Raw genomic sequence first — 13809 nt, 5'->3', positions numbered from 1 at the left:
GGAAGCGGCGGCCAGGACATCCCTTGGCCCGCATCGCTTCCCACAGCCTGCATTGGCCTAGAGCGGCGAACCGCGGCCAGTGGGAGCTGCGATCAGCCAAACCTGCAGATGCGGCAGGTAAACAAGCTGGCCCGGCCTGCCAGGGGGCTTACTCTGGTGGGCCGCATGCCAAAGGTTGCCGATCCCTGCTATACAGCTTTATATCCAAGCAAACTCACAGAATTCCAATTTGAAAGCTCCCATTTGTGGGAGCTTTCAAGTTGCAATTTCAGCACGAACCCCATTCCTCTGCCACTCTACAAATGTGGAGATAAGAGTATAGCAGTGGTTAAAATGTGAACCAACAGGAGCTAGGCTCCTGCATGTGGTGTGCTGGTGAGATAAGGGGGGTCCTCAAGAGGCTGATCCTTCACGGAGATACTCTCAAACCTGTAGGATTTCCCTATAGACCTCAGGGCATCTTCATGTTTACAGGGTGACATTTTCTGTCCCCGCCATAGCATGCAAACTCCTACTCTGGGTGACTATTGTCTTGGAATGTCAGAGTAGTGAATCTCTCAGAATGTTCCAAGCACATTTTATCCTCTTGCATTTTATCTCTTTCTCACTTCTGACTACGCTGTTTACCCTTTCATACCAGAAGTGAACCCCCTAAGCTCATTTCTCTCTTCAACTCTTCAGCGTTTGTGGGGGAGAGGGGAGGTTGGTCGGACTGTGGGTAGTGGAAGTAGTGGCTGTTTTGCTGTTACTGCTGCTGCCATTGTACTCATGCGTTTCCTCCAGCTGAAAATTATAAGATTTGCATAAAACAGGCAGTCTGGAAAGAGCCAGTTCTGATAGTGGATGCTGGGAAGACACATCACAACCTTTTCTGTTTCTTCTTAGCCCAAACTCCAGTGCATCAAGTGCCTATTGTTTCTTCTTTCACATCCCTCCTCAGAATTAACTTCTCCCACAAAACACAGCCCATGTCAGTAAAATGCTGCCTCCCTGATTATATATTGACTCCCCATTTACCTTCCTCTTGTTACCTAGGAGTTGTGTGTCTGATCTGTACTGTCTATTTAGCCTGTCTTCTGTGTTGTTTTCTGGTACAGCACCAGAGACCATCAATGCTTAAGAAACAAGAAATCACTAATATGGGCTTAAGAATGGCACCCTGAATGTAACTCAATTTTCCGTCTTTTGTCATGTGTAGTTTAAAGGCTTAATCTTGTTTGTGTGTAAATTTTTATTTATAAACAAAAACAATAATAAAATGGGTTCATCTGTATTTCTCCTTTCCACATATTATACAGACAGATCTCACTAACTTTCAAACCAGACAGTCCAGATAGCTATTATTAAAAGTGAAAAGTACATTTCTCCTTTTTAATAACACTCTATCCAAACCACTGAATTTACGACACATCAAATACTTTGCTAAACTGCAAGCTGTGAATGCCTTTCAATGCCCAAACTGTACTTAAAGAAAAAGATCAACAAAGTAGAAACCAATGCCCATCCTTTACTTATATTACAAACACACAAAAGTAGTATGAAAAAGTAAAATGGTCTGTTCTGTTTGTACTTTTTCCTTTTTCTGTGCAATTCAATTTTTTTTTAAAAAAAATACTATTTTCTCTAAAGAACTCACCTTTTTAACTGGGAGTGTAAATAGGAGGCTAAACGAGTAGCTTCTTCCAGCTGCAAAAGCAAACAATTTCTCTTCTCCTGTAACAGTATCCTATAATTAAAAATTGCAATTATTATTTTTCTTCTTTTGTTTATATTGCAGTAATGTTCAAAATGTGCTAAGAGCTTTCGAAACACAGAAGAGACCGTTCTTGTTGTATTAGGAGTATTCAGTGAATCCTTTTTTAACAAATAGAATTAGTTCGCTTAGGGCAATACACAGTGTTTAATCCATGACGGAACTCCCATTGAGAGCATAGGAACTGTGAGCACTTACAGAACTGCAGTAACTGAGGAATAGGGAACCAAAAGATAACACAAGAACTCTGGCGGTGAAGGTATATAACAGAAATTGCCAAGGCCTACCGTAAGGTGACATGTAAGAGGCAGGAGCAGCTGATTAAAAACAGTAAGACTTCTTTTCTTCCTGGTGTCAATATCATAGCTCAAGTAATACAGAGAAAACTATGTCACTTAACTGTATGTTGCAGGAAAAAGTACATGGAAGTACCTCAATTACCCATACAGATCGAAAGTCAAACATCAAAAGGAAAAGACTTTTTTTTTTTTTGGATAACTTCTGTTCTGTTAAGAAGTTTATCACCAAACTCTGTGATCCTGGCTTTCATTCAGATATACTGTGGCAGGAGAGGAGTGAGGAAGCACTGGGAAAACAGATAAGTATCGATTTGACCTTTAAGTAATGCCCCAAGAGTGAATTTACTGTAGTAAACTGTAATTATAATTTTTTAAATGTTTGTTAATGTATTTCTTGTATTGTTCTCCTTCAAACAGAAGTTAGAGCATTCAAAACATTAAACTATGATAAAAACTTCTTTCTGCTTGAGGAAAAAAAGTGACCATTATTGTTTCTTTACTGAGGCAAAAGCAAATTACTCAGCATTACTGCCCGAACAAAAACAGAGTCGTCATAACTTTGCCTGTATTATATGCTTGTAAAGTACTCTGATTACATTTTGAAATTATTAAACTTTATTTTAAAAAGGTGCAGCATTTGTTCCCAACCCCCCCTCCCCCCCATTTATTCTCTACCGGAAATATAGAGTTCTCTATGTTTTTTCTGGAGTTTTATTCTTTTAACTCCAAATTAAAACCTCTCTCTCCACCGATTAAAATCAAGGGGGGTAATTTGTTTTGTTTCTTGGCATAATATGTCTCCATGCTGCAGCCCAGACCTGATACTTCCTCAGTCCTCAACGTTCCCAAGCTGGCTGATATTTGGAATGCAGGGGAACAAAGGGGTGGGTGTCCAGAGCTCTCTGGCTTAGCCAAGGGCAGTGTTAACTGGCTCCACAGACAGTCCCATCAAACCCTCCTTGACTGGAAAAACAGTTAATAAGATGCAGGGGGTTTGACAGAGAGGGTGGTAAAGGAGAATCGTTCAGATTAGTGAAATTAAAAATTAAATGTCAGCCTTAACCACTCATATTATAGCTATTTAAGAAACAAGAAAAAGCTACCTTCTCTACACAGCATAATCTTGAAGCCCCAGTGTAGTTTACTGTATGAGTTTTAAGTTATGCCAGCTCTTTGTGTGCTTAATGTTATATTTTAAAATCAGTAACAACAGAACTCTTATTAAATGTGCTTAAACATCAACCCCTTTTTGCAAGCTGGGGGAAGAAGAGGGGATGTGGAGGGAGATCCTCCAGTGATAAATGTTTTTTGTCTCAGACAGAATAATTAGTCTAGTCTCTGGTGTTGATCTCTCTCTTTTATTATAAAAAATACAGCATCCTTAAATATTGTGCTAACTTTTGCTCAATTTCTTGCTAGAATCTGAAATATCAAATATCACCCTGGAATGTTGGTTTCCACAGCACAGACTACAACATGGAAAAAGAGCTTGCTCTTTTTGCCAGCAGAAGTATGTGCTACCTAACATGAGATCCCAAAAACAACAAATAAAATTTACTACACTGCAGTGTAAAGTGAACTCCCTTCTCTGTCATTTTCTAGGCTGGAGTGCCAATATTGCAAAAATCACAAATAATGTCATACAAAACATCAACTGTGAATTCAGCTGGGAATTCTCAATCACCATTTGGATTTACTGCCTGAAGTAAGCCTTTTCAAATCAAAAAGAGTTCTACAAACTCGGATATGGGGCCATTTTCAAGTAATTATAAAGATCAACTTAATCACATAAGTGTTAATGTTAGACAAGATTGTATTAACATTGCCCAGTGTAGTGTCCTCAAGTGTCAAAGTTGGCTTTTTTCCATTAATTCATGCCTCAACCTGTGACAAAAACCAAAAGAATGCACAGAAAATCTGGGAAAACCTCTCACAGATGCTAGCTGCTTGCATGGAAGAACTAAGTGGGCAGAAATATTTCCTCTAATGTAAGAAAAAGTTCACCATAAAGCTTGGCAACGTTATTAGAGTATTAGGAGAAATGAGTTTTAGACAGAAGCTCTGTCCCTCTAATTGAAGGCATTTTATAATATGCACAGTTTATTGACATACTTGGCTGGAATTATAGTCCATTCCTTAAATTCGGATGACAATTTATGGCATCTTGAAATGAACAATACGTCCCCCAAGTGAAGAATGTTTTCATTTCTAATAACAGAGAGCTTCATATTGGTTTTAAATACAGAAAAATTATATACAGAATCTCAAAAAATCTTAGGGCCACATTTGGGTCCAGCCAAACTGTACATTGCACAGGTCAATGGGAAAGATGTGTGTACAACTACAGCATAAAGATATCTTTAAACTTCCTAGGTTCTGGGGCTACTGCTGTGTGCAGGGCTGATCTCTGTTCTGGTCTCTCTGCTGTTTCTGGGGATGTGACCTCAATCACTCTAACTTAACTCCAGGTGCCTACCAACTATCCCCATCATCTCAGGTCACCATTGCTTGGGTCCCCATTCATCCTGAGTAGCTCAATGGCATGTCTCTGCAGCTCAGAGCTTTTCCAAAGATAAGTGAAAAACTGACATGATTCTTATCAGTTCTGCTGCACCCCCAGTCTGAATAGGAAAAGGGAAAGTGACTAGTCTTGTCGATTTCACTCTAATACCACTTAGAGGAAAGCTTTCAGAAGATTGGATCTAAACAGTGGCATGGTCAGGAAGTGCTGACTGGGACCCCAGTCCCTTTTGTAAGCAAAGTGCACAAATAACCACTGTACTGCTTTGATCTCATATAAAGCTGGTAAACTGCACCAGCTCTTCACTTGGAATCTATGCAGCTGCATCCTATGGTAGATAAGAAAATAATTTGTTAAGTCCCCAAACCTTTCAGTGGCCCCCTGAGCAGAACTGGCCCGAGCCTGCTGAATTTCATCCTCCAAGCGCCTTTTTTCTTCCTCCAAACGTGCAATGTATTCTGGGGATCGTCTCTGCTGACTGATGAGCTGCAGTTCCTGAAGGAGAGCCTCTTTCTCCTTGATGAGCTGAAGACGGTCCCTGTCCGCCTCAGCCATTCCTGGCCAAGATTCATTATCTAGCAAGGCCAGCTGCTGCTGTACATTGGAAACTCTTGGGGGGAAAAATGAGAGCGCGCATAAGAAATAGATAAGTAACGGGGGAAAAACACTGTGGAATAACTGTTGAGGAAAATCATTCCCAGACCACTAGCACTTAGCTACTTTTATTCTTAAAACTATTTGTATATGTGAAATAAACCACAAAAACTTGCAAGCATACATTTATAGTCTCACATAAGTGAATATGTTCAGATCTATAGCTTAACATCTTTAACTTACACATACACCCCGTTATGTTGGGCATTTAAAAGATACTTAATGACTTCTTCCACACTGTACCATATATGCTGCAGACAGATTCAAAAGATGATGTAAGGATACAATTGGGGAGTTTACTCTCCGCTTCCTCTCTTTGTTGGCTTTAAATTAGACCCTAATTTATATCTGAATTTTTTTAAATAGCAAATGAAGAATTAACAAAACTAATCATCACAACTATCATAATTAATTAGAGTGGACAATGTCTGCCATGATATTTTAGCAGTTTTGAGCTGCTATAATTCATATTATAAAGATGTGAACAAAATGACTATTTTTAAGATGACTAGATGCAGTTAACACGAAACTCGTTGACTGCTGTTCTAAGGAAATAGTCTGAGTGCTGTTTGTGTAGCCTAAGAAGCTGCCTTCTATTCTGAAGGAAATAGTCCCCTTTATTTCTTATTCTCCCCAATCAGGATTTTGGGAATGCTTTGAGCCATCAACAAGTTCCACAATGTCTAGAGCCAAGCTATTCTCCAAGCGACTGTATATCATTCAGCTGGGAAAAATCTTTAAGGGACAGAAAGTATTTGGCACTCCATGGCTGACAACTCAAGGACAGGAATAAATAAGCCATGAGTCCAAAAAATATGGGGCTGGAGCAGAACAGTTGCCGCCAGGAGAAGCCATTATACAAGTACGACTGGGAAGAAGCCAAGCCCTCCCATACCCACCACTCCAACAACTTATTTCTTTTGTTTGAAAACAAAACACAAGCCATAACAGCCCATCCGCAAACCAAGAATTATTCAAGAGAGTACTGCAGCCTAATGGTGGTATGGTGACGGGCAGAGAAGTAGAAATGAACAAACTTATCTTGAATATTAAGAGTTGAGGAATGCAGAAGTCATGGAGTTTATTTGCATAAACACTACTCCCCTTAGAGCAGAGTTCTTTTGAGTTTCCTAACAAATCAAATCAAGTTCTTTGAAATTTAAATTCAGTTTGAACAGTTTCCTTTTTCATTCAGACATGCCTCTGAACTTCCTCATCCTACCCAGGCCTGCAAGACCCAAATTCCCATGATCTCAAAGGCCTAAGGGACAAAATCTTCCAACCACACTAAGTTTGTCGACAAAACTGTCAGTGTAAGCTATGCTGGCCAACCTCCAGTGTAGATGCAGCTATGTCAACAGAAGAATGCTTCTGTTAACATTGTTAACTTGGTTTGGGAAGGTGGCATTCCTATGCTACCCCTTCTGTCAGTGTAAGCTGCATCTACGTTCAAGGGTTGTGCCGACATAGCTATGCCAACATAGCAATGCAGGTATAATCTCTCCAACGTAGGCACAGCCCAAGGATGGCAAAATCTGGTCCTAATTTTGTAAAGCCAAACAATTCTGATAGGCAACTAAACAGAAGTAAATATCCTGACGCTGAAGTTTGTCCATCACTTCGGAAAACATGTCAGTTTTAAGTTTATGTATATGTAACAGGAAACAGCAGGAGTACAGAATCAGGGTTAGTGCACCTCAGTGGGACTATTTACCTAAGTAGAGTTTCTATGATATGACCCTAAAGGTTAAAATCTAAAAAGCCTAGCCCATATTATTAAAATAATTAAGAAACACAAAAACCCAAGAGACCTTTTTATTTTAGAGTGTGAACAAAAATTCTTCAAAGCTACATGATACTATTTGTTTTATGCACTCAAATTAAAAAAAATGTCCAGAAGTTTGTTTCAGTGTGTGTTCCCTAGTGAAAATCTGGAATGACATGTCTGCAGGAGATCTGATGTAAACAACCACATTCTTGTCACTCAATTACCAACATTCTGACAGCTCTTTCAGTAGAGTGGACGTATGCAAGAGGAAGAAAGTTTTGTAGGTGCAATATAAAATTTGCCATAATTTTTCCTCAGTTCTTAGGAATCTTGGCAATTAACCAACAATACTGCCATGCTGAATAACTTAAAAATGTTCAGTGGTTTCATTTCATTAAAAAGATGTTAACTAAAAATGTTGGTAAGTCAAATTCATGAAACAGATTCAAAACAGGAACATATTCATTTTAATCAGAGTTAAAAAAAAAAAAAAAAAAGATCATTCTATGTTCATCCTGATAAAATAAAACAAATTACATGCAATTTTACAAATACAGCAATTAATTATATCAACTCTGCTCCTGAAATCCAGATTACTTCAATGGTACTCTGCGCAGGCCCAGAAGTCCATCAGTGAAGATCCAATTGCAATACCGGGGTCTACCAAAGGATTTTAAATTCTGTCAGGTGAGTTTGCTGAAAGGCTATTGACAGACAGCTGAAGAGTAGTAGTGACTGGGACAGTGATCAGATCTGAAGCAAGATTTTTTTTTAAATGTAAACTTACAGTAAACTATTATTTTTAAAAAATTCATTAATGAAGTGGGGGCAAAAAAAATGGTATGGAAACCTATAACTAATTATTGCATATTTCAAGTCTAATATGCACGCAACTACACTCCACATGTACTTTCAAACATTGTACCGAGTGTCAAGAGGTGTATTCATCGCAACACAATTATGACCAGCACATTAGGGGCAAGGCCCATCTTTTAAATAGGAGAATCACTTCTTATCACAAACTACAGTTATACCAGTCCCAGGAAAAGTTTTTCAATAGATAGTAATAGCACTACTTATCATCCATCTCAGTCACTCTTTGAAAGGATTCCATTCATCCAGTTCGATAGGATATATATATATATATTTTTTAATGTAAGTGCAATCAAGGTTTCCCTTGAGCTGGATGTTCCTCTTCATGGGAGCTAGCTAAAATGTTTCCTCCTTTTTTGTGCTGCTTTTTGTAGGTCACATTTCAAAAAATGTGAAGTTCCTACATCAGATTTTTCATGTAACCATTGTTTTGATAGCCTTAAGGCAAGAGATTTAAGCTACTGTTTAAACCAGTGGTCTCCTTCTTGTGTTACTCAATATTGACAATCGTACCTTGTCTTGAAAAGGACCTCTAACTACTTGAAGAATGTTTGAGAGTCTAAAACTTTCTTGTGAAGCATTTAGGGTTGTTACACCCAATATACCTGGCACCCATGAAAACAATGAAACGAAAAGTTAGGACATTTAAACTTCTAGTCCTCCACCCAGCAGAACATACCTTTCCATTACTAGACACTACAGGCCACACAGAACAGCCTTAACTCTGTTGATTACAATTTGGTAAAGAAGTCTTCAGAGAAGTATTCTTCTTTAAGGATGGTATCCTTAGGAAAGCAGAGTTAAAGTTCTAATGCATGGCCTATATTGGGTATGGTAGCTGTAGTAATGGTTAGGTATGGCCTGTGGATAAAGGAGAAGTTACTGTTAAGTTACTTAACTCTTCATTTCTTTGGCTTTGTGAGTTGTCTCAAGTATGTTATGAGTATAAACTCTAACAGCTTCACAATGAAGTTTGGGTATTAATTTCCTAGGTTTTGGGGTTATTTTAAATTCTTAAGCAGGGCAAGCGTGGGACAGAGGAGATGCAGAAGTACTGCTGCAGCTGGAGAAAATTTTATCTGTCAGCAGCTGTGCATGAACCTTTGCATGTCAGCAGCTATGTATGAAACTTTCTCTGTTGTAGGATAAAATCTAACAGAATGTGTAGCTCCTGACAGAAGAATGTGTGCAATCAATCAGGTTTTCCTGGCCCCGCTCAATTAGATTTAGTCACACAGTACATAAACTAGCAGCATGATTATAGCCTAAAAATGACCCCTTCCAACCCCCCCCTTTTTTTTAAAAATAATGAAAACTAATTGTTGCATCACATCTACTGAGGACACACCTTTCTATCAAGTTTGGGGTATCCAGAATTTTTTTTTTTTTTTTTTTTTTTTTAAGAAAGATACCAGTCAAAAAAGACTAGTAGAACTTCCCTGGAAAAAGAGCCAAATTCAAGCCAGCTAAATTCAAGACTACCCATTAAAAATATATTAGGAGAAACCAAAAACACACACTGTACAGAAAATTCAAGGGGCATAAAAAACTAACCTAGTATGGCATTTCACGCTAATTGGCCACATATTTGGAAATGCAGGAATTTATGCCCCACTTCAAGCCCATTTCAAAACGTAACCCTAACTATGGAGTCGGTATCAGGCACCTCCTGATCATTTTTTCCATGTTTCTTAGTGCTTGACCTTGCAACATAGATAATGTTCTTTTAACAGTTTTTTGTAAGCGATAGTACATTAAAGACAAAAAACACACTTAGTGGTGAGATGAGAAATTTTCGTCTCGTTCTCATTAGGGCTGTCGATTAATCGCAGTTAACTCATGCAATTAACAAAAAAAATTGCACTTAATCAAGTTTTAATTGCACTGTTAAACAATAGAATACCAACTGAAATGTATTAAATATTTTTGGTTGTTTTTCTACATTTGCAAATACATTGATTTCAATTACAAGACAGAATATAAAGTGTACAGTGCTCACTTTATATTTTTATTACAAATATTTCCACTGTAAAAATGATAAAATAAATAGTATTTTTCAATTCACCTCATAGAAGTACTGTAATGCAATCTCTTTATTGTGAAAGTGAAACTTATAAATGTAGATTTTTGTTACATAACTGCATTCAAAAACAAAACAATGTAAAACTTTAGCACTTACAAGTACACTCAATCTTACTTCTTGTTCAGCCAATCGCTAAGACAAACAAGTCTGTTTACATTTTTGGGAGATAATGCTACCCACTTTTCATTTACAATGTCACCTGAAAGCGAGAACAGGCGTTCCCATGGCACTTTTGTAGCCGGCACTGCAAGGTATTTACGCTCCACGTATGCTGAACATTTGTATGCCTCTTCGTGCTTCAGTCACCACTCCAGAGGACATGCTTCCATGCTGATGACGCTCGTTAAAAAAATGTGTTAATTAAATTTGTGACTGTACTCCTTGGGGGAGAGTTGTATGTCTCCTGCTTTGTGTTTTACCCGTATTCTGCCATTTATTTCATGTTATAGCAGTCTCGGATGATGAACCAGCACATGTTGTTCGTTTTAAGAACAATTTCACTGGAGATTTGGCAAAATGCAAAGAAGGAAATCTCACATTGGTACGAAAGATAGCTACAGCACTCGACCCAAGGTTTAAGAATCTTAAGCGCCTTCCAAAATCTGAGAGGGATGAGGTGTGAAGCATGCTTTCAGAAGTCTTAAAAGAGCAACACTCTGATGCAGAAACTACAGAACCCAACCACCAAAAAGGAAAATCAACCTTCTGCTGGTGGCATTTGACTCGGATGATGAAAATCAACATGTCGGTCTGCTCTGCTTTGGATCGTTATTGAGCAGAACCCATCATCAGTATGGACGCATGTCCTCTGGAATGGTGGTTGAAGCACGAAGGTACATATGAATCTTTAGCGCATCTGGCACATAAATATCTTGCAACACCGGCTACAACAGTGCTGTGCAAATGCCTGTTCTCACTTTCAGGTGACATTGTAAACAAGAAGCGGGCAGCATTATCTCCTGCATATGTACATAAACTTGTTTGTCTGAGCGATTGGCTGAACAAGAAGTAGGACTGGGTAGACTTGTAGGCTCTAAAGTTTGACATTGTTTTATTTTTGAATGCAGTTATTTTTTGTGCATAATTATACATTTCTAAGTTCAACTTTCATCTGATAAAGAGATTGCACTACAGTACTTTTTTTTAAGTGAATTGAAAAATACTATTTCTTTTGTTTTTACAGTGCAAACATTCAAAATAAAAATATATATAAAGTTAGCACTGTGCACTTCGTATTCTGTGTTGAAATTGAAATCAATATATTTGAAAATGTGGAAAACGTCCAAAAATATTTAAATAAATGGTATTCTATTACTGTTTAAACAGTGTGATTAATCACGATTAATTTTTTTAATTGCTTGACAGCCCTAATTTTCATTACTATTTGAATGTACAGATACTCTTCTTTCTCAATTGAACGTTTCTTGACTCAGTGGCAGCATTCCATCCAGTGCTGTTTCAATCTCCACTGTTGGAAAATGGGTGTTCTATCTGCATCAGGCTCAAGGTACCTTTCCCATGCATTTGCAATTATTTGCGAAGATTTCTTGTTGGAGGCTTTATGTAGGAATAAAATGATCTCATATCTGGTGTATACCCCAGGTTTTTTGTACTGAAGTAGCTACATCAGTGCATGGTCAGTTACTGGTGCCCCATTTTGCACCAATGTAGTAAGTCTATACTATGTGGGATTGCACCAGTGTATTTATACCCCATTACCAAGGTTACTTACATGCAAATTTCCCTACACAAGAAAAGCCTAAAATTGTATTTAAATCCACCTTTGGTATTTTCCCTGTGAAATTCCTTTTTGCTTTACTGAATGTGAGAAACATTCTGAGACATACAGTAAATTTCAAATAAAGGTTGTAACACAGCAGTACACTTATATTATGTAAAGGAGTAACACAGCAGTAGTTCTATACATAACAGTGAATAGCAGTTACTTTATTGGAAGGTGTATGCTGCCATCTTAAATCTGTGTTCACTTATGAACTACAGTGAAAGTTTTGTTTTCTCCTCTGTGAACCTCCCTCCTCTGCACTTTACAGGAGCACTTACATTTTTTCAAAGTACATTTTGATATTCAAATAAGCAGCAGTCAGCCTGTTGACCCAGAAAGCAATAATTTGATACCACCTACTGGAGTATTGAATGCAAGCCCATCGGTACTTGTTATTCATGGATGGGAATGGGCAAAATGCCTAGAACACTGTTCGATGTTTCAGAAATTTAGTTTTTTCAGAAAAATGTTAAATTACTACATCAACAGAGACTTCTGTTTTTGGTATACAGCCTAATGAAAGTATTACTTTTTAAGTTTAGTCACCGAAAAAACCTCATATATCTTCAAAAGCTTGTAGCAGGAAGAAAAAAATTATTTCTGAAAAACTGAAGTTTTACACAAGACTTTAAATGTGCATTTTGTCAGTTACATCTCTGTCAATACATTCATTAATTGTAAGAAGTTTGGGAAACCTCTTGTAAGAGGTGGTTAGGGAAAGCAAATGTATTCTCTGACCCTGAAAAACAAAACAAAGCAAACCCACTCTTTTTGGAACAGGCCAAAAGTAAAAAATGGCTGAAGTTTAGAGGCTGCAAATTAGCATACGCACATTCAATAGGAACATATGCTTAGCGACAGTAGGTCTGAGAAGTGTGGGATGAGAGAGAAATACTACAGGCAATTCAAAAACACTTCTGAGCATGCTCAGTACACTGAGCATAAGGGTCAGCTTGGAGAAGAGCTGAGTGTACTGCCCAGCCTCACATGCATAAGCGCAGCTGCTCTCAGATTTGCTTGAGGGAGAATGCAAATATGCCGATGAAATACAAACAAAAATGCTCCAAAAACCCTACAGAGACCAGAGAAAATGTAAACTACTGAGCATGTGATTTTTAGAGTCTCATCACAGTATGCAATATTATGCAAGTTCTAAGTTTTCCTTTTTTAAAAGAAGTGTAGTTCTCATGACCAAAGCTATATTTTAATTAATGTAATTTTTGTTATCATAAAGGTCTCATTTGGGGATTAGAGGCTTTTTACAAAAAAAATGTTATTCTCTGCCTTCCAGCCTTTTCCTTTACTCTGTAGCTGAAGGCAGACCAATGATTGTTGCTCTGAGATCACGAATAGGGCCCTGAAAACAGTAACAGGGAGCAACAAGGCAGGTTTAGCAAATGGTAGTTATTTACCTGCAACGGGAGGTTCTTCGAGATGCGTGATCCCTATCTATATTCCACATGTGGGATACACATGCGTACCACATGACTCAGTCCAGAGTTTCTTGCAAGTAGTGTCTGCTGACCCACACATGCACAGTACCTCTCCTTGTGCTCCCAACCAAGGCATAAAGGCTGGGGTGGGCTGACATCTCCAGTTTCCCACTCTTACTGCGGTGTAACCAATCCACAGCACAGAGGACAGACGGTAGGTAGCGGAATACAGATAAGGTCCATGCATCTTAAAGAACCTCCAGTTTCGGGTAAGTATCCTCCATTTCTTCTTCAAGTGATGATCCCTATGTCTTTTCCACATGTGGAAGATAAACAAGCAGTCAAACAGGTGATGACTGTAGTATTGCTGTTCCCAAAGCCATAGCCACAGCTAACGACTGTACCAGGCCGTAATGGCTTGGGAAGGTGCACGAACAGCTCCAAGTAGCTACCCTCCATATCTGTAATATGGGTATGTCTCTCAGAGATGCAGCTGAAGTGGCTTGCCCCTTTGTGGAATGAGCCTCTACCCCTTCCTGGGACAGAAAGGGATGCCAAATAGCTGGTAAGAAAAAGGTAATACAACCCGAGATCCATTTTGAAAGTCTCTGCACTGATACAGGTTGATGACCTGATACCTCT

General features: G+C 38.5%; 1 protein-coding gene across 4 annotated transcripts in view; it reads right to left on the bottom strand.

The window, feature by feature from the left end:
- The window catches only part of WWC3 (WWC family member 3), a 168236-nt gene that overhangs the window by 33843 nt on the left and 120584 nt on the right, over positions 1-13809 (bottom strand). For all 4 annotated transcript variants that reach the window (XM_037899987.2, XM_037899995.2, XM_037899982.2 and 1 more), the window contains exons 9-10: positions 4941-5183; positions 1637-1726 (exon numbers count right to left, since the gene is read on the bottom strand). In XM_037899987.2, the coding sequence (XP_037755915.1) occupies positions 1637-1726; positions 4941-5183 (333 nt within the window). The remainder of the gene's footprint in view (positions 1-1636; positions 1727-4940; positions 5184-13809) is intronic.

The sequence above is a fragment of the Chelonia mydas genome, chromosome 1, assembly GCF_015237465.2.
Source record: "Chelonia mydas isolate rCheMyd1 chromosome 1, rCheMyd1.pri.v2, whole genome shotgun sequence".
Lineage (NCBI taxonomy): Eukaryota > Metazoa > Chordata > Testudines > Cheloniidae > Chelonia > Chelonia mydas.
This window is presented reverse-complemented; position numbering and strand designations above follow the sequence as displayed.